This window comes from Chaetodon trifascialis, chromosome 12, assembly GCF_039877785.1.
Source record: "Chaetodon trifascialis isolate fChaTrf1 chromosome 12, fChaTrf1.hap1, whole genome shotgun sequence".
Taxonomy (NCBI): Eukaryota; Metazoa; Chordata; class Actinopteri; order Chaetodontiformes; family Chaetodontidae; genus Chaetodon; species Chaetodon trifascialis.
In genome coordinates, this window is record NC_092067.1 from 17,837,579 (window position 1) to 17,857,031 (window position 19,453).

Consider the following 19,453-nt stretch of genomic DNA (forward strand, 5'->3'; position numbering starts at 1 on the left):
CATGTCATAGAAGTGGAAAAAAAAAACACTGTGCTGAACCAAAACTATGATGAATTTTGACAATGAAGACTGAATAAAAAGCAGAAATATGATTAATTTGGTTGTTCATACCCATTTTGTACTGCACTTGGGCCTTTTTTACAGAGGGCATTTTGACATGTTTCAATAGTCCATCATGATTATTATCTCTGGTACTTAATACTGCATGGCCTGCTTTCCCCAATAGAAAAACATGCACAAGGCCAGCCCATTGTATAGCATGCTTGTGTTCAAACCACAAATCTCCCTTACTTGGAACTATTTCAACTTTTAATACATTTATTTATCCATGCATCCATCCATTTTCTCTCTGCACTCTATAAATGCCCAACATTATATATAACAAATAATAAAGTTTGAAGAAAGCCAGTCAGGCAGGCAGTTTCCCTTCTCACCTTGATGCCAACAAAGTCAACGGGAATGATGGGTTTCTCCAGCGAGGGCAGGCTGGCCTCATCCAAAGGCTCTCCCACCATCACTTTGGTTGCCACATTGATGAAGTCCACACCAATTGTTTTGGATACAAACGGGAAGGAGCGCGATGCCCGCAGATTACATTCAATCACCTAAAAGGGTACACAACACAATTACTGTCATTTCAAAAGAGCACTCAAAAATAATAAGATGATAAACACGCTGAGTTCCGATATGTAAATTACCAGCAAACAAACATACAAATTGCAATATTATCTACGGTCACATTTCCTGTGTGTGCACTGTAGCTGAAACATCAAAGCTAAAGGCAACATAGATCAGAAAATCCATCCAGTTTCTGCAAACAATTTTTGCGAGTGAATTGCTTTTGATGCAACCGGGTGTGAAAATGTCGATCTATCATTTAGTCATAGCCTGAGGAAATATTACCTACCATGACATCATTGCCTTTAACCAGAAACTGAGTATTAAAGGGCCCCGAAATTTCAAATGCTTGCGCGATTTTCCGGGTTGCAATCTTAACCTGAGAGCGATGGAAAAAGAGCACACACACAACAATACGTATGAGGCTGTCATCAACAGTTCCATACCATGATATCTCTATGTACACAAATGGAGATTTTATCTTTCCATAATGTAAACTGTGATTTAAATGCACACAGCATATGAATGGAGTATCAACTGGGTCATATATTATGTATATATCTTATAGTATAATTCATATGGTGTGAGTCATTATGTGAATGCTGGGTGTGATTTAGCTGACCTTTTCTAGCGCCCCCTGGCTAATAGTCTGTGTTGGGAGCATTAGGGTGGCATCTCCCGAGTGTACCCCAGCATCTTCCACATGCTCTGTTATGGCATGGACCAGAACCTGGACAGACACATAATGATTATATATTTGCATGTAGATAAGAAGAAGAGCAAGCAACAGAAATACTCACTCAAGGCAGCTCAACTTTTGCAGCCTTGGTCCGTTCTCTGGTGATAACTTTTCAGATTTAGAGGCAGATGGCCTCCACACATGACGTGTTTATACCGACAGCATGTCACAGTGCAAACTAGTATACTAAAATGCAGTGTCAACAAGTGTGAGTGAGTGCAGCACTGTGCATAGAGAGGACTCAGGCCAAAAACTGAAAATCCATTCAAGACAAAGAGCTTGTATTTGCTGATGGACTAGCCAAGAAACAACGTATGCCGATGTGTAGTGTCAAAAGAATAACTTCCAACATTTCACCCAAAGGAAAGGAGATTTGTATCTCCAAGCAACTCTGTGAGTGTGTGTCTGTAAATGAGCTGCAGTATCATTAGCTCATTTAAACTGCTGCTAACCACAACATTCATTAGCACTCTTCAGATAGAGCCTGTAATTAATACGTATTATCTCTGACTTTTCCGCTCTCCCACACATATACTCATGCACACACACACCGCCTGGCCAGGAATAATGAGGCCTGTTTGGTATTCAATGAGTGGACAGCTTGTTAATGTGATACTGAAGATAATGGAGGGGCTGCATTCAGGGAAAGTAGAGAGAGAAAATCTACCATACAACTGGATTGCCCACGTTCAAACTGACACCCTTGAAATGACTCCCACAGCCTAAACAATAGAAAAACAGACGGGGCATTCAGGACAAGTACCTAGGTGGCTCTGTCGCCTACTGCAACTTAAAATGCCAACAATTATACAGACTTTTTCAAAGTTAAATCAGCTTAATGTAAAGTGACTCTTAATGTAAAACTTTAATGAACAGGAAACATCGATCCATGTGTCTCAGGAGTCATTTAAAATCTAATTTTGCATTCTGCCTTTTTGATATCCTCCCTAAATGTGCCCCATCTGTTTCTTTAGGTGATTTCTAAGTTCTCCGACTTCATCAGACATGAAAATGCCCTGCTGCTATTTGTGTCTAATACTGTATATGATAAATAATGTGGTTTTCCCACCAAAAAAACAATTGTCATTAAAAATTCAAATGGAAGAGTGACTTAAATTCTTTTTTAGATTTTCTTCTTAAAATGATTTATCATTTGTCAGGTGGCCAGCAAACATAAACCCAAGTGACGCTGTGGATCGAGCGACATCTTCTTACTCAGTTTCACCAAGTGTTGGCAGTAAGAGAACAGTTAGCTCACCTCGCTCCTATCCACAATGGGATTTTCATACCTTTGCGCTGACCATCCCAAAGGGAAAATTCTGATTGAAAAAATAAACCTAGTGTCATGTAGCACACATGTTTTGATTGTCAATGCGTAATTAATCTATTAAATTAGTACATAAATATTTGAATAAAAAATATCTGCGGTTTTTCTGACCACCTGTTGGTATCTGTTTACTGGTCACATTGAAAAGCTCTCATCTTCACTTTTCCAATCAGGCTCTGTGCCCTTTTATTCCTTTTCTTTGTCTGCCCTCAAGTTGGGAAGCAAAAAGTGAAAATTATGATTTTTTTTCCCCCACTGAGGTTCCATGCCATGCACGTTCTCCAACCTTTGCCACCTTTGTCTCAAAGAAAAAAAAGAGGAAAAACCCAGGCCCTGAACTGAAGTAATCTAAAAAGAAAAATTCATTTAGTATCACCACTTACCTGCATTTTTGTTTTAATGTATTCCATTCTCCCAATCAGATCTGTCTGGGCTGTAATGTCTTTTCAACGAAGATGAATGAGATTACTTCTACTTTATTCATCTGCTAGGCTCAATATCTGTCCTACTCCTCCATCTAAACTGAAAAATAATGGAGGACTGAAAAATGCCAGGCTACAGAGATGAATAACAATGATACTGTTATAAATGAAAATATGGTCAAATGGGGTGTCATTTTAAATGAAAGGGGGGCAAACATTGTTGTTTTCAAGGCTGTTACACTGTGCAACATAATCTTACATTATGTCAAAGATGTATAGTCATATTTTAAATGAAACAACACTTTTTACCTCACCTTCTGGCACTTCATGTAATTATTGTAGGCAGAACACAATAATACAGTGCATCTGGTGCATGTTGTGTACTTGGCAAAGCATTAAGTCTACAGTGCAAAGACTTCTTTACATTCACAGAGTGGGAACAGAATGGTATTAAAGCAAGTAAGACAAAAGTAACTGAACAGAACAAGTCAGTAATGTCTCACCTTGCCACCCTTGGCCACAGCATCCACCTCTACCTCTCTGGCGCCACGGATGAACTTGGTGATGACCACAGGATGCTCCTGAAGGAAAGATAGCAGGATGGTTCATCTATCAATGAATCCAAGGTAAAGAAGCCAAGTCTGAACAAGGTTGTTGCCTTTGTGTGTCTGTGTAGTGTGTGTAAACTTGTAAGTGAAAATCTTGTTATTTTTGGCTCTGAGCAAACTTCTATTTTGAGGGTGTTGACATGAACGTGAACCAGTGAGTTTTTTAGGACCAAGCAGTTTAATGTTCTTGAGTTGTTTGTCACCTAACCCTAACCCAACTCAGCCTGTTTCACTTCCTAAAGACAATAAATGATGAACAAGTGAAGATGGCTGCAGCACAAGCCTGGTAAAGCATCTCCAGGGAAGGTCCTGCTGGTGTCTGTGGGCCTTAATGTCAAACACAGCCATTAATTCAAAGACTCTGACACCAAATATTAAGTATTTCAATTACACTGGATGCTAAAAAACAAAGACTTCGCAATAAAATTGACACAATTCCTACACTGCTCATCTGACATAAACATGGCCACTCTTAAATTAAGCTGAAGGTCGTGAATTTCCAAAGCACAGAAAAACGTGTTTGGTTCCAAAAATGTGAAACAAAAGTATTTCAATAGTGCTCTGTTTGGACCTTTTAAATCACCATTAACAGGCTCGCTTTGGTGCTCTGCAGGTGTGACGTGTGTATGCTTCTAGCCTGAGGAAGGAGCTCTTGGAGGGGCCGGGTGCCCCCAAGCCACGTGGGTGTTCAGTGAAGTAGAGACGCACAGACAATACTAGCCAACAGCTTTGCCAGCTGGTAGCATTAGCTAATTGAAAGCAGAGGGAGAACGCAACGTGAAAAAGACAGTGTGAGAGTGCTCGTGTGTGATGGAGAGACAGAGATCACTTGTCCTAACATGTTAATTTAATACAACACGGCCAAAAAATGAAAAGCCAAGGTACGACTTATGGAGGCAATCTCTTCGCACACGTGCAGGCATGCACAAGGTGATCTCACCTGGGACACCTGAGTGGCCTCCTCCAAGAAGCGTTTCATCTCCTCCTCTCCGTACGCAACGTTCATTGCAGAGCCACTGGTGAGATGCAAGCAGGAGAGAGAGTGAGGGAGAGAAAACAAAAGGCCACAGGAGAGGCAGAGACGCAAGCAAACAGGAGAACATACAAGCTTCAAATGATCGTTCAAAACACTCATTATCTCTCCGTTGCATCACTATTACCATCGGGAACAAGGTCTGGAAACAGTCAAAATGAGAGAGAGGGAGAAGAGCTGCTATTTAGGTCGAAAAGCACTGCAGGCTCTTGAAGACGAGTTCAGAACTTAGTCATTAAAAAACAACAGATTTAGGCTAGTTTTGTTGTTGTTTTTGATTTTAGACTGCTAGCTGGGCTATCCTCCTGTTTGAAACGGAGCGGTTGAGAGAAACAGGACAGAGAGAGGCCACAGGCTCGGGATAGATCTTTATGCCTCAGCTGCCTGTTGCTCACAGGCAGACATATGTCCAACCCCCAAACGAATACTGACCCCTCATTTGAGTACCAACGATATGCATTTACATTCAGGCATATCCTTGACTTGGATGCCATCTAGTTTCTGCATGACTGTTCTCTGACATTTCACATGAATGCAGTTTTTGGGAGGATATTTCTATGGATATGCTAGCCCAGTTGGTCCCTGAGTCAGCCTTTTGCAAGAATAAAATCAGTATGCAAAAATGTGTTTTTCGGTTTATCTGCCCTGCTAATACTGCCAGTCGGAGCAAACTGTGATGAATAGGTTCATTGGTAACAGGTGAGTGTATCATGATTGGGTATGAAAGGGGCATCGTGGAAAGCTCAGTCGTTCACAAGCAAGGATGGAGCGAGGTTCACCACTTTGCGAACACATAATTGGATAAAAGATTTTATGTGGGCTCGTGAACTGTTGTCAATAAAAACAGTTTCTTTGCAGGTGATTGCTTTCTGTTTTTATTTACGTCTTACACAGCGTCCAAATGTTTTTGGAATCAAGGCTGTAAAGAAGACTGACCCCTGGTTCAGAGGGCAAAATATAAAGTAACTAAGGGGAAATTTTTAGAATGCCAAACAAACACTGGACTTAAAAAAACAGAATATTTTCTCTGGCAAACCATATTTTTGAGCAGTTAAATGGTTACTGGCTGATGCTCAGCATTATTATTGTTTCTGTGTAGCAGAGGGTGGCATATGCCTTAACACATTATGTGGCAGTAATTACATTTTTCAGTCTGTCTGAACAAATACTATTCAGTGGTCTAACCCATTTGTTCACCACCATGTCCTGATTTGATTTCAACTTCCAAAACATTGAGACCCAACACCTAAAAAAGTCCCCAGAGTGAAAGGAAATTCAACAGATACAACAATTCCAAAACAATGGCACCACAATCAATTCACTTGATGGATTTTTATGAAAGTAAGTTCATTTTCAGTCTTGTGTTTATTACTTAGGTCTAACTGGGACATTTGTCACCCACACAGGTTTGCTCTCACACAGAGAGAAATTCCTCAGAACGACTGAGCATTTGCATTTCACTCTCTTGCCAACGTCGGCTTTTGCAGCACTTGTAACAATGAAGAAATGAGACAGTTTCCAAATGTTTAAGCTTTGCATTGACATTTTGGAAGCTGTTTTACTAAAATGGCAAAACCTAAACTAGTTTGAAAACTGTCTTATTCCTTATGCACATCATGGTACAGATGTATCGAGCAGTGCTGGCATGTCACAGCAATTATACTGCTAAAATGTTTTCAGAACCAAAAGGAATGATGGATTTAAGTATGCAAATAAGATATACATTATATGGATCTTCCTTTTAAGTTACTGCATGAATATATTTCAAGGCAAAACACTTGAGTTTTGTTGTGTGTGTGTGTATCTCACTGCTACAAAAATATGAAGCACGAGTCTGACAAGGAAGAGAGTGTTTGGTGTGTAAATGTGTGAGTTTGTGCATATGTACCGAGGCTGGGAGGAACATTCAAAAACCATTAACAAGTATGTCAAAGGGGAAGAGTGAAAATGCTTTGGGGATGGGAAGAGATCAGAGAGAGTTCATCCCGCGCTGATGCTGGAGAGGAGAAGGGAGGGAAGCCTTTCCTCCTTAACATGGAACACAGTGAAATTGTGAATAATAATAAACTCTGTAACAATAAATAAACTCTTCATTATTAGCATGACCGTGGCTACATCAAGATGAAGTGGATTACTCTGATGCTAAATGTGACCGGGCGCCTGACACACAGGGATTCCCACCACGCTTAACGAGCAGGGACAGATTCCCTTTTTAAAACAACATCACAGCTCGCATGTAGAATCGCTAAATGTCTCACAAAACTCCCTCTTACACAAGTTTATTGTCTGTGACAAAACCCTGCTGGATGCAGGGTCTGATCACGACACCTGCTGGACAAAAGTGTCACTGCAAACCTGAATGAGCTGTGGTGGAGTAAAGTTCATTAATCATCATAACTGAAATTGTATTTTACTCAGTTAGCATTAAGTCTCCAGATTAGTTATTAAGAAAGCCTCTCAGCCAACCAGGACTGCTCTGTTTTCTCCCCTGTATTTGTTTAAATACTTTATTGGCTAGAAATACATAAAATGTGCTTGTTATGAAGGTGTTACAGTGAGTCATGATGAAGAGACTGCTCACATAATTACCTCATCTGCTGCAGTTTCAGTGTGTTTTGGCTGACATGTGTTTAAACTGACCTGAGAACGTAGGAGGGCCGGAGCAGACAGGGGTAGCCCACCTGGTTGGCGAAGGCAAAGGCGTCTTCCTGTGAAGGGAGAGGAAAGCGGAGCAGATTGTTGTAAGCTTTGTTTATCATTTGGAAAAGACAAAGAGTGTGCCGTGTCACAATAGAGGCGCCAGAAATCATCCAGGTGGTCTGTCAAACTTTGGAACCATTTGAAAGCACATGTTAATTTCTGATGATGTGGCATTAAACTTTAGTCTGTTTGGCATCAAGTTTTACACAAAGACTGTGTACTAACAGTTGAAATATGAGGAGGAAAATATGGTTAAAACTGACGTAAATGTTGGACTATAAAGTTACCATTACAATTTCACACAGCATATGAACGATCCACTGAACAGGTGGAACATTTAGTGTAGTCCTGATAGTTCAGAGGTCACTGGCTAAGACACCGAAGTGCATTAGCCGATCTGTTATTTATTTACTTTGTATCTGCTGTAACAAGCGGAGGAAACCTGAAACATAAATGTCACCAAGGTACAAATCATTTCAAGGCAGACAAAGAAGAAAAAGTATTCCAGCAAACACAAAAACATCAAACAAACAGTCTATAGTTCAACAAAAATGCATTTCTAAAGAAAAACTTGAAGTATTTTGTAAAATAGTAAAAATCGTTGTGTTTTTCTATGGATTTAACCTGAGTTTTCAAGTTGTATGCAACTTTCTGTGTTTTTATCATTAAGAAAGTCATAGAATGTTAGAAAGCTGTATGATTAAAACCACTTAAGACAGAAAACAAAGAACTAATATCAAAATCAAGTGTGTGTTTGCATTCGTCCTCATTCTCATACAAAGAAGTAAGCCCCATTTTACCCATTCTCAACACACACACACACACACACACACACACACACACACACACACACACACACACACACACACACACACACACACACACACACACACACACACAAACTAATAAAAGAGTAAAAAAGGAGAGTATAAGTGCTCCTGCAGTCAGAAAGAGGAGCTCAATTCATCTCGCTTTTGATTTTCTTCTCTTCCATTCAGTTCACATGAGGGATGAGACAGGAGGGAGTCGTGGAAGAAGTCTAGCAGTGAGAGAAAGGCAGTATGTCCTCCTCCTCCTCCTTATCATCATTATCATCATCGCTCTTTCTCTTCTCCGTCTCTCTGCACGTCTCGGCTTTTTCTCTCCATCATTACCCACTGTTCACTCGCCAGGTGGAGTACCATTAACAAACACAAACCAGCTTCCCAGAGACGCAAAAGAACCATCTCCCCACGGCTCTGCTGGAGTTATTCCAACCCAATAAAAACGAAACGCTTCTTCACAATCGACAGGGAAATAGAATATGTGTGTAGACTCTGGAGAGACACAGAACTTTATCCGTGTGTGCCGGCTAATCGCTCCTCTTGGTACCTGAATACATGAGCAACGGTCATGGAAGAGACGAATTTCAGCACTGACGGCAGACACATTTCAGCGCTCCACGTGTTCCACAGAGGGCCTGCCGGTGCTTCATTGTAACATAGCCTTGAGCAAGTTGAGAGGGCCAAACAGGATAAACAGTTAGCAAAAGAGTAAGTAGTGTGGCACGGTGCCTCAATGAGGAAGAAAGTCCTGAACATAATGAGACAAGTTACGAAGCAGAAACGCTGAAAAAAATAATCGAAAAAATAATGAGACAAGTTTGTCTGTAGGGAAAGGTGTGAAGTTATGGGGCTGCTGACTAAAGCTAATGTTACGTGTGTTCTTTTATATAAAAATAATCCATGTTCATAAACAGAAAAGAAGCAACTTTGCACCAGGCTGCAGTGTGTGACGGAAATCCCGTCTCTTAATTGTTAGTGATGTCATGATCCCTGCAGGAGATGCTTTGGTTCAATGACATACTTTTTCCATATTTTTTCCTCCATAGGAATAAGAACATGATTTCTTATTACACTACAAGACAGTATGGGTAAAACTCAAATATTAGATCCATATGTACACAAAACTATATTAGAGCATAAAAATGAACAAGATGGGGACGTCTTTTAAAAGCAAACGTCATCTGCCTGGACTAACGTTCTCCAAACACCACGAGCTCACTGCCTGTGTTAACTCATTTTCTGGAGGAAACCCTGATACCACTCAGGGAAAACATTCTTTTACTGTTTGCTGCCTGCACACATGCAAGCAGCCAAAGCAAATGGACTCAGCTCACTGAGAAGGAGCTTGACTAGGACACTTATCAGTCACTGAAACCGCTCCTTTTAGTTTTTTTTAGCATAGCGTCACCATGCACAACACATAATTCATTAACTCCCCCACTATCCAATATTTGTTTCCTCTCACCAGTGAGCTGAGGGCCCTCCATGGGGCTTGGGCCACCCCGAGGTCATCTAGTATACTGGAGAAGACGGAGCGCTCCTCTGCCCGGTCGATCTGCAGGGGGCTCGTTCCGAGAATCTTCACCCCGTTCAGGTGCAACGGGGCGGCCAGGTTGTTGGGGATCTGGCCTCCGACTGACACAATGCTGCCGGAACAACCCTGGAGAGGAGAGGATGGACAAATGAGAATGTGCAAGACAAAACGGATATAGCAGCAGGTAGGATAAAAGAATGAGAAGTGGAAGGAGGAGAGAGGACAGGAGACGGAGACACTCTTTCAAGTCTTGGACCTCCTGCCAGAGGCCTATCAGCCAAGATTAACAGTCTGAAACCTGTGGCCACTTCCAATTATTCTGGCCACTGATCACACAGTGAAAATATGAGACAAACAGAAACAGTTGATCTCAGTCGTGCCACGGGTTTAGTTATCACCAGGGACTCTGTGTGTGTGTGTGTGTGTGTGTGTGTGTGTGTGTGTGTGTGTGTGTGTGTGTGTGAGTGAGAGAGAGAGAGAGAGAGAGAGAGAGAGAGAGAGAGAGAGAGCAAGTGTGTGTGTTCCTTTTAATAACAGCATGCTACCCCTTTTCCTGTCTAGCTGATCCAGAGGGGATGCTGTTTCCATGGCAATGCCAGGTTGTATCTCTTCATTATTCATGGGCCTGCTCTCCTGCTCCTGTCCAGGGTTTATCTCCATGCTCTAATGTTGCATTTATCTCACAAAGACACACACACATAGAGGAAGAGGGGACTGTAGCTGTGAGAGAGGGATTGATGGTAATGCTATCACCCAGAACAAACAAACACTTAATCACACTCCGATCCCATCGCGACATTAACTGGATTACAATTCCTCTGCAGAGGAAAGTCAGACAGACATTAGTTAGCAAACACGCAACACAGCATAAATACACAGACAGCAGCAAACATATACACAGGAAAACCACAGTGAATCACAGTCATCACAGGGTCAGCTGGGCTCTGCCACAGAGCAACACATCGAAGTGATGTATCCTTATATACGTGATGTATCAAGTCTGCTCATGTATGTGAAATCTTAATTAAAATTAGATGAACACGATGGTAGCCTAACATGTTTCAGATAAAGTAAATGATAATTGCTGCACTAGGAGTCATTTTGTTGTTGTTATTCAAGTCTGCACTGGCATTATCATTAATCTAGGCCAGAGAATTTTGTGAATGTGAGACTGTATTGAAATGTGTCTCCATGATATTCCTCAGAAAAGCATATATAAGATGCTAGATACTAGATTAAATCAACATCTTCTAAGCAGTTCATATAAATGGTCCAGATTCTACATAGGGATACAAACCACCTAAGAATACATTCACCCCCCAAAAAATATTTATCAAGCACAACCATGTGAACTATGAGTGTTACAGAGGTTATTAAAGAGGTCAGTAAACCCATAAAAATATTCTTCATACCTGTGACTACACACCCCCAAGCTCTTAAAGCTTAGATGAGCCCATTGCTCTGCATAGTAAATGTCCCAATTAGGACTCATTCAGAGTTTTCCCAGTCTCTCTCAGACAGGGGGGGCTTTTGTTTGGCTGCTTTTAATGGCCAAGACCATCCCAGAGGATAAGGCAGAAAATGCTGCACGCTTAACCAGCTTCTGACTTTCCATAAATATGAAAAAATAAATATGAATCAAGACAGAGGTTTTGGATATTTCCGGTTATGTTTCATCCATGCCATTCTGAGCAGGGAAGGTTTTTTTTCTCTCTCTGCTTTTTTCTTCCCTCAGCACTGTGGAAGTCTGCTCTGTGAGAAATCCATAATAAGTCACAGTCATGCTGCTAATGTTTTATTTCTACTTTTTTTTATAATAAGAATTATTCCTGAGCAGTACAGTCACGTCAAAACAAATCAGAAAGCTTTAGTTGGAGAAATTATTATGCCATTATATGTACGTTGTGTGCCAGTCTGAGACCAGTAAATCTATTTGCCCATAATATTGGGCAAATATTGTTTTTGTTTAAATTCCACTAGTATTTCCTGCCTCTGACTTGGCTGACATGATTGATTTTTTATTATTATATACGTAATGTGTAATTGATCAATACTACTCTGCCGAGGGAAGCCTTGAATTGACTGCAGTATTTCAATCAGATTCCACTCAGTACACATGAATATATAAGTAGTTATTATCAGTGATATAACCTTTTGATAGATTGGTGCCCTGCCTCTCCCTGAATGCATGCTGGGATAGGCCCAGACCAGGATACTGTAAGTGGGTGTAGGTGCCCATCTTCTGCCAATACAAAAATCTTTTCCATGATAAAAAGGGATATATATATATATATATAAATAGAAATAATAATTTCATCAAATAAGAGATGTCCGTGTCCTAACCTCCTGTTGGGTGATGTCCAGGATGCGTTCTAGGGTCAGCTCCTCAAAGTAAAGGCGGTCGCACTCGTCAAAGTCGGTGCTGACCGTCTCAGGGTTGTGGTTGACCACCACTGTCCTCTTGCCCATCTGTCTCAAAGCTCTGATGCTGGACACCGCACACCAGTCAAACTCAACACTGCTTCCTGGTGGATCAAACAGTCAATGAATTTGTTGGCCATAAAACAGGAGTTCACAAATTCAACATAATAAACAGACAACTGTGAGACTGCGACATTCGCTTTCCATGCAAATTATATTCTGTCTTTGTTTCCTGGGCGACATTATTGCATCCTCCAACCCTTGACAATAACCTTTGCCTATGCACTGTAGCTCCTGTATGAAGGTATTACACTGTGTGCTTATTGGGTACAAACACCAAAAATCCTTGGTACATTTTGTTTATTATCTGGATTTCTTCAAATAGTGGCGAGGGCCTGTATTTACCTCAACTGCAGAGGGTACCAAGCTTGTATTAGAGACAGGCCTTTATTTCTAAATTCTGCTGTCTGACAAGTATATTTGATCATATTTTAGTACAAAGTGTTTGGGTTTTCCGATCTGCTCCCATTTCTATTGTTAAATGTGTGTTACTGTGCTTTTAATACAAACTCAACACTTACTGGATCCATTTCAAAGTAAAAGCCATCCAGTGGTTCAATGGACAGAATCACTTAACATGTACTTCAAAGATACTACGATCTTGTGGCAATAATTCTTTAGATGAGTAATCCAGAACAACAAAATAAATTACAGGGATAGAAATGTACATTATATTTAGCTGGCATGCACATTATATGTAACAGTTTATCCACCCTTATTTTTCCCCACCCTGTATATGACCACCTGCTTTTATTTGAGGAAATAGGATAATCAGCAAAAAATTTGTATAAACATGGCAATATAAAATGATATGAAAGCTTATTGTTGGACTCACCAATATGATAGGGCCCACAACCAAGAACCATAATTCCCTGGTCTGTGAAATCCAGATCATGCTCCTGATGTTAAGTTGGCAAAAAAAAAAACTGTTAATGATGCATCTCTGTCAGAAATATATCTATCACTAATTCTCCAGCACTATTATACTTTCTAATATTTTTCCTTATAAAATGTTGACATTTTTGCAATACTAATTTTATTTTCTATTAGACAGCCGTTGTGTTGGCTACATACATCAAAAAGGTAAAACAATACTTTTTTTCTTTTCTCAGTCAGCAGAGATGACTCACCTGACCATGATAGGTACAATACAGGTAGTTGGTCATGGCTGGATACTCTGCTGCCAAGGTGTCAATCTGAGAGGAGGGGTCAGAGAAAACAAGGTTGTGTGTCATTCATTCAGACAGTGCTGTTAGGCGACTACACTCACTTACTTTAGTAAATGTTTAACTTTACTGGTGATGGATATAATTACATTTAAGGTATTAACATTGGTAATTAAATCACAAACACAATTCAAGAAAAAGACCAAAGCCAACAATGAATTTATGCCACTAAAAGTATTGCCTGTGTAGACAAACACTGAACTCAAACCATTTTTTGAAACAATCTGGCAGCTGAACAATTAATAAATTAATTATGAGAATATTTGACAGATTAATCACTAATGAAAATAATAGTTAGTTACGGCCGTACTGGAAGCTCCAAGAAGGAGCCCAGACATGCTCACCTGTTTGACCCAGGGTTTGATGCCGTGGGTGAGCCTCAGCTCTCTGGCTGCTCTCTCATTGGAGCCCAGAATCTGACCAACCTGGCGGTCTGAGAAGCCGTCCTGCTTGGCCTTCAGCAGCAGGCCCTTGGGTACTGTGCCACTGCAGGACAAGACAATAAGTTAAAATGAAACAGCAGTTTCAGGAGCCACTCAGAAGCTTTATGGAATGAGCTTAATAGTCGGTTTTTCAGTGCACGTTGGATTTTGATTCAGTTTTCAGTGGTGTGCACTTTGGAGGAGGGTTTTTCCTGAAATGATGGCTCTACATTTGACTAATTTAGACATCAGGATCACTGCCAAAGACATTTCACTCCATTTGCACGGGAGCAACAAGAGTGTGCCATAACCAAATCTCCCTTCATGCCAAAGGAAAAGCGCATGATTTAGTGTTAAATTCATTTCGGTACGACACTATGTCACCTGCCAAGAAGAGGGAAGCAGAGTCTGTCAATCATTTGCTGAGCTTAAAAGTTTAATACACAACATGCCTGACATGGAAGCCTGGAAGCCTCCTGAGGTGCATGAACAAAACTGACAAGTAAGCTTATTTTTCACATTTTCTGTATGTACCCCCCTCATGCATCTGTGTACTTTCAAGACCACTGAACTAAGAGGGTCAATCCAACAAGTGGGTCATGACTGGCTCTGCTACCCAGTGGTGTGAACAGCAGGGACCGGCCCACCTCAGAGCGATCAATAAGGCATCGGCAAAAGAGGTGCGAGGTGCCGAAGCGCCAGGTTGGCAAGTGCAGCCGTTTTAAACCCATTTTAAATCGATGAAACTTTAATGTGAGCTGCGAAGAATGAAAAGGTGACAGAAATAAAGTTGGGAATCAAGAGGCGATTTTGAAGTGGAGCAACTGGACCAATATATGAAAACTACGAATTTGCTTCCTATAAATTCAAACCACTCTGGACGTGCAGCATGTGTCAGTACAGAGTTTATACACGGACAGTCACATCTTGTTGGTTCTCTTTCCATTTTCAGATATGGTGAATCCGAATGGTACAACAGAGTCAGTATCTTATCAAACCAAAAACACAGTTAGATCCTTGGATTCTTTGCTGTATAGATCGAAAGGACTGATATGAGATAAATTACTGAGCGTTGATTAGCACAGTTGAACAGTTAGCTTCTGCCATGAGTGGAAAAGAAAAACTTGTCTTTGCACCATGTTTTCAAGTAAACTAGCCCACAATACATCCAAAAGTCAGCTGGGGTTTAGCTCAGAGTTGGGAAAAGTGTGAAAAATCAGCAGATTCACAGTGAAGGGACAAGACAGGAGATATGCTGATGCATTTACTGGACTGAGCTGATTCTGTCATGAAATAGTTGCAGTAAATAGGATATCTTCTTATTACACTACGCTAGGCTGGTTTTCTGTTTCTGAACGTGCTAAATAAACTGCAAATACGACAGCTATGGAGTCCACTGCCTCCCTTTGCTTTCAGTTTCATTTTTTAAACTAAACACATGATGAAACTGATATTGATCTTCTCATGTAACTCCCACTAAGAACGCAACAAGCGTTGTTTCCAATAATGTCACAGTATTCCTTCAACCCTCGGGTGAGACAAAAGGAATTCTTATTTGTGGTAAACCACAACCTGCTCTCCCTCCTGCTTATCTGAATTATTTATGACCTTGTAGCGTAACAATATTGGAAATGTCAAGTGTGTTTTAACTCCCACTGCACATGGCTGGGCTGAGAAATAACAACGAAAGGCGCGAGCGGCGTGAGCTCTGAGTCAGAATCACAGGAAGGAAAGGAATTTGATCTGAGAGTTCGGTTTGTCTTGTGTACAATTATCCTCTCTGGAAGAGCAGTTTACAGCGAGAGGGAAATCTTTTGCATGCCATGAACTTCTGTACACACTCCTCACAGCAAATAAAACATGAAATACAGATTAAAACAATGTGTGGTGCGCAGAAAGTGAGGAAAAGGGACCGACATATTCTCACATGCATGCATAAAAACTTTTCATTTTGAGCATTCAAAGTATAAGAATGAGACCTCTGTGTCATGTAATTTCCTAAGTAAGTCCTTTTAATTGTAATTCATGTCAATTATCTCTGTTCTAAGACGCAGGTGTGTTGTCATGATGTCATATACTGAGTTTTGCTCAGTCATCTAACTTGAAGGGGCCACCCATAATCCACCTTTCAACTGGTTTTGGATGCAAAATCTGACACCAGCAGACCAAAAAGCTGATCCATGTGTTAACGGGAAAAAATTTGGAAGTGGTTTTGGTCATGTCGGCTTGGCTAGCCTATCTGACGTGGTCCTTTCAAGGTCTTTTAGTGAAAATATGGGCATGAAAAATATGCAGCTTAGTCATCAATGCAGATATAATAACGAAGCAGTTGGTTATGTAAAATGTGTGGAGCTCTGAATTCAGCCTCACACCGACATGTGGACAGAGGGTGGAGGATGCAGGCTGAACAGCTGTGTAACTGGGGTTGGGTTTGGACAGAAAAATGCGACCCAAGCAGCACTCTAGTCTACGAATGTACCTGATCATACTGTATTTTAAAGCAAAATGCTTGTACAAAATACTGACTATGCTAAAGGAACGATACAGGTGTAACATCTGTTTCAGTGATTTCCAAGTAAAAATGAGAAACTTTCTGTGGTTCAAGCATTGGCAGCTTTTATAGATCACATAATCAAATCAATAGTTGGAAAATTAATCACTAATGACAGTGTAGTATTGTCATAATAATATCAGCAATACTGCCAACTTCATGTCCTCATTGTCTCCTAACAAGATCACATTTTACCAAACCAGTTTCTAATCTTATAAATATCGATATTCATATTCATAAAATTGTCATATTGCCATAAAAGGATAAATTATTGGTTGCTGTTACTATCGTCCTCGTACCTTTACCAACCAGGATAAAAGAGAGTCAATGAAAGGCAGATCTTCACTGTCAGTCTGAACTACTTACTTCTAATCTTCCCTCTACAAAGAAATCCTAACACTGCATGTGACTCTCGTTCAAATGAAGGATAAAATGTCCTCGCTTTGAAGGCTTCTTCTCATCTCTATCAGTAAATATCCTCCTGTCCCAACTACAGCAATAGAAGATTCAACACGCCTCGGCACAGACAGAGCGAGTCTCCTGACCAGCAGAGCCTGAAGCCCACCTGCATTCAGCTCTACGCTCCATCAGTCTGGCAGTAGCCTACTGTTGTGTGCCCATCCCAATGTCCCCTGCTCCAGAGGCAGCGGAGACTACAACAGCCTTCCATGTGTCAGCGTGTTGCGGCGGGCGCCCACCAGACGGCCGGCCATTAATTATTAAACAGCAGAGTCAGAAGGAAGCAGCGGGTAACCTGTGACTGAGCCATGAAAATTCACAGCGGCTGTCCAGGTAAGAGCCCGAGGGCAGAGAGGGAGCTGAGAGGAGGCGAACTGCGAGTGAGAGAGAGGCAGACGTGAAGAGAATGGAGCCCATCTGATTTTTAAAGATGAACATTTTCCTACAGAGAAAGATTCAGTGATTTTTACATAGAACCCAAAATTCTACCCCTTAACACGTTTATCTGTTTCTAATTCCAACAGGCACCAGCTGAGCTTTTTTAACTCAACGCACAGTGTTGTGGGTGTGAATATAAGGTGCATTTGTGTCTGAAACCCCGCTGAGTAAATGCAAGGTTGGAAAAACACTCCAGCATCGACAAGAATCAAACGCACGGCTGTGAAACCATTGAACAAGCTATGGAAGCAGAACTTCCACATACGGTATGTGCATGTCTGTTTTCAGTCAGTTCAATTCATTGTTATATTTTTCCAGCAATAAAAGGTGGGGCCAGAAAAATGCAGTTAATTGATTGGCCAGAGAGAATCATCGTCTGCGCTTTCTTAAGCAGTCTTTTCTCAAACAAAGCTTGTCTCCCTGTTGTAGCAAACATCTACACACCAAGAACAAAGAACATGAGGCATTCAGTGTCCTTTGGAATTTCCCCTTGCGGGACAAATAAAGGTATAATTGTATAATTGAATAATTGAATTGAATTGAATTGAATTGAATTCCTTCACTGTGTTCTTGTTGTAAGTGTAGCCTAGATCTGTGCTTAAAGCTGCAGCAGGTAAGATAGAGAAGAGAGCAGACTCAGACCCTGTTTACACTCAGGGAAAACGCATATGTTTTCACACGGTTTGGCCTCTTGTTTACATGCAAACAGAGTTTTTTTTTCCAGGGAAAACGATCATTTTTAAAAACTCTGGCCAAAGTGGAGATTTCTGAAAACGCCAGCTATTTGTCACTGTGTAAACTGGGTTAAACAGCGTTTTAGGTTCCGAAACGTCGCAACATGCGACTCAATACTTGATGTCATGTGAGCGACCTGTTTACACTCACGCCCATAGGTTTGGCAAAGTTATGATGCGCTCGACGGTGTATTTATCCGGGTCCATGTAAACGACAACATTTTTGAAAACGATGTTGTGTGCACGATGTTATTTTTGAAAACGGAAGAGCCAAAATATCCGTTTTCCAAAATACCCTGCAAAGTGTAAACTTGAAAGCACTGAAAATTTGAACCAACCCAAGTTCACGTCACTCCCCCTCCCTCTCCACTGCACTCATGCCCTGCCTCCAAGCCCCTCCTCCCTGCGGCATCTGCACGGCTGCCGTGACAACCAGTAACATTAGCCTTAGCATCGGAAACAAGCTTAGGGACAGTTTTAGCAAATACTGTATGACAAAAAATACCTTTTATACAAGTTACCTACTGCAGCTTTAATGTGTTCATATAGCCAGTGTGTGGCTGAGCGAGCGTCAGAAATGTGACGATTAATGTGAGCGAGTCAAGGAAAAGGTTAGCAGTAAGTCGTCTGTCCAGCAGTAAATGTACAGTATAGGTCACAGTGCGTGTGGAAAATGGAGCAGAATGGCCCCAAAGGTCAGTAACAACCCCACCCACATTTAAGGGCTGTGTGTGGGGGAACATGTAGGTGTGTAGGAAGTAGCAAAGGAATATATTAATACATATGGAATATATTCCATCAAATTATAATAATCCGCAAGTTGTCTGCCTGTGGTGCAATAGACTGCAACCTTATGGGTGGATGGATGTACTGTACGTAGGGGGAGATACTTCCCCTTGATTAGATATTATCAAAGAGCAGAGAGTCATACAGATACTATACAGTTAGTAACTTTTACTCAAGTTCTGGAGGCCGTCACAGCACTATTTACACAGCGTGCACACCTGCACACACACACACACACATAGACACTGTTGAATGTGTGTGTTACCTCCTGTAGCTTGCCAGGTGCTGCTCCAGCTGCGTTATCCTGTGGAGTTTGTGGAGGAACCACTTGTCTATGGCCGTCAGCTGGTGGATCTGATCGACACTCATGCCACTGTGGAGGGACTTAAAAGCAGAGATATGAAACAGACGAGCCGTTACATTCATTATTCATCGTCGTCAAGTTCATCATTCATGCCCCTTATTGGAGCATTCTGGAAGCAGACATCAAATAGGTTTCACAAAGTTTCAACAGAATCCAAAATCAACTGCTTGTGAGCAAAATCATGTTA

The 19,453-nt window shown here is 41.1% G+C and overlaps 1 protein-coding gene across 1 annotated transcript in view; it reads right to left on the reverse strand.

Moving 5' to 3' along the window:
- Positions 1 to 19,453, reverse strand: part of cps1 (carbamoyl-phosphate synthase 1, mitochondrial) — a 51,225-nt gene that overhangs the window by 15,375 nt on the left and 16,397 nt on the right. The window contains exons 21-32 of the mRNA XM_070975766.1: positions 19,168 to 19,286; positions 13,857 to 13,998; positions 13,417 to 13,482; positions 13,122 to 13,185; positions 12,149 to 12,330; positions 9,737 to 9,931; positions 7,388 to 7,455; positions 4,655 to 4,730; positions 3,610 to 3,687; positions 1,241 to 1,348; positions 908 to 997; positions 435 to 605 (exon numbers count right to left, since the gene is read on the reverse strand). Of these exons, the coding sequence (XP_070831867.1) occupies positions 435 to 605; positions 908 to 997; positions 1,241 to 1,348; positions 3,610 to 3,687; positions 4,655 to 4,730; positions 7,388 to 7,455; positions 9,737 to 9,931; positions 12,149 to 12,330; positions 13,122 to 13,185; positions 13,417 to 13,482; positions 13,857 to 13,998; positions 19,168 to 19,286 (1,359 nt within the window). The remainder of the gene's footprint in view (positions 1 to 434; positions 606 to 907; positions 998 to 1,240; positions 1,349 to 3,609; positions 3,688 to 4,654; positions 4,731 to 7,387; positions 7,456 to 9,736; positions 9,932 to 12,148; positions 12,331 to 13,121; positions 13,186 to 13,416; positions 13,483 to 13,856; positions 13,999 to 19,167; positions 19,287 to 19,453) is intronic.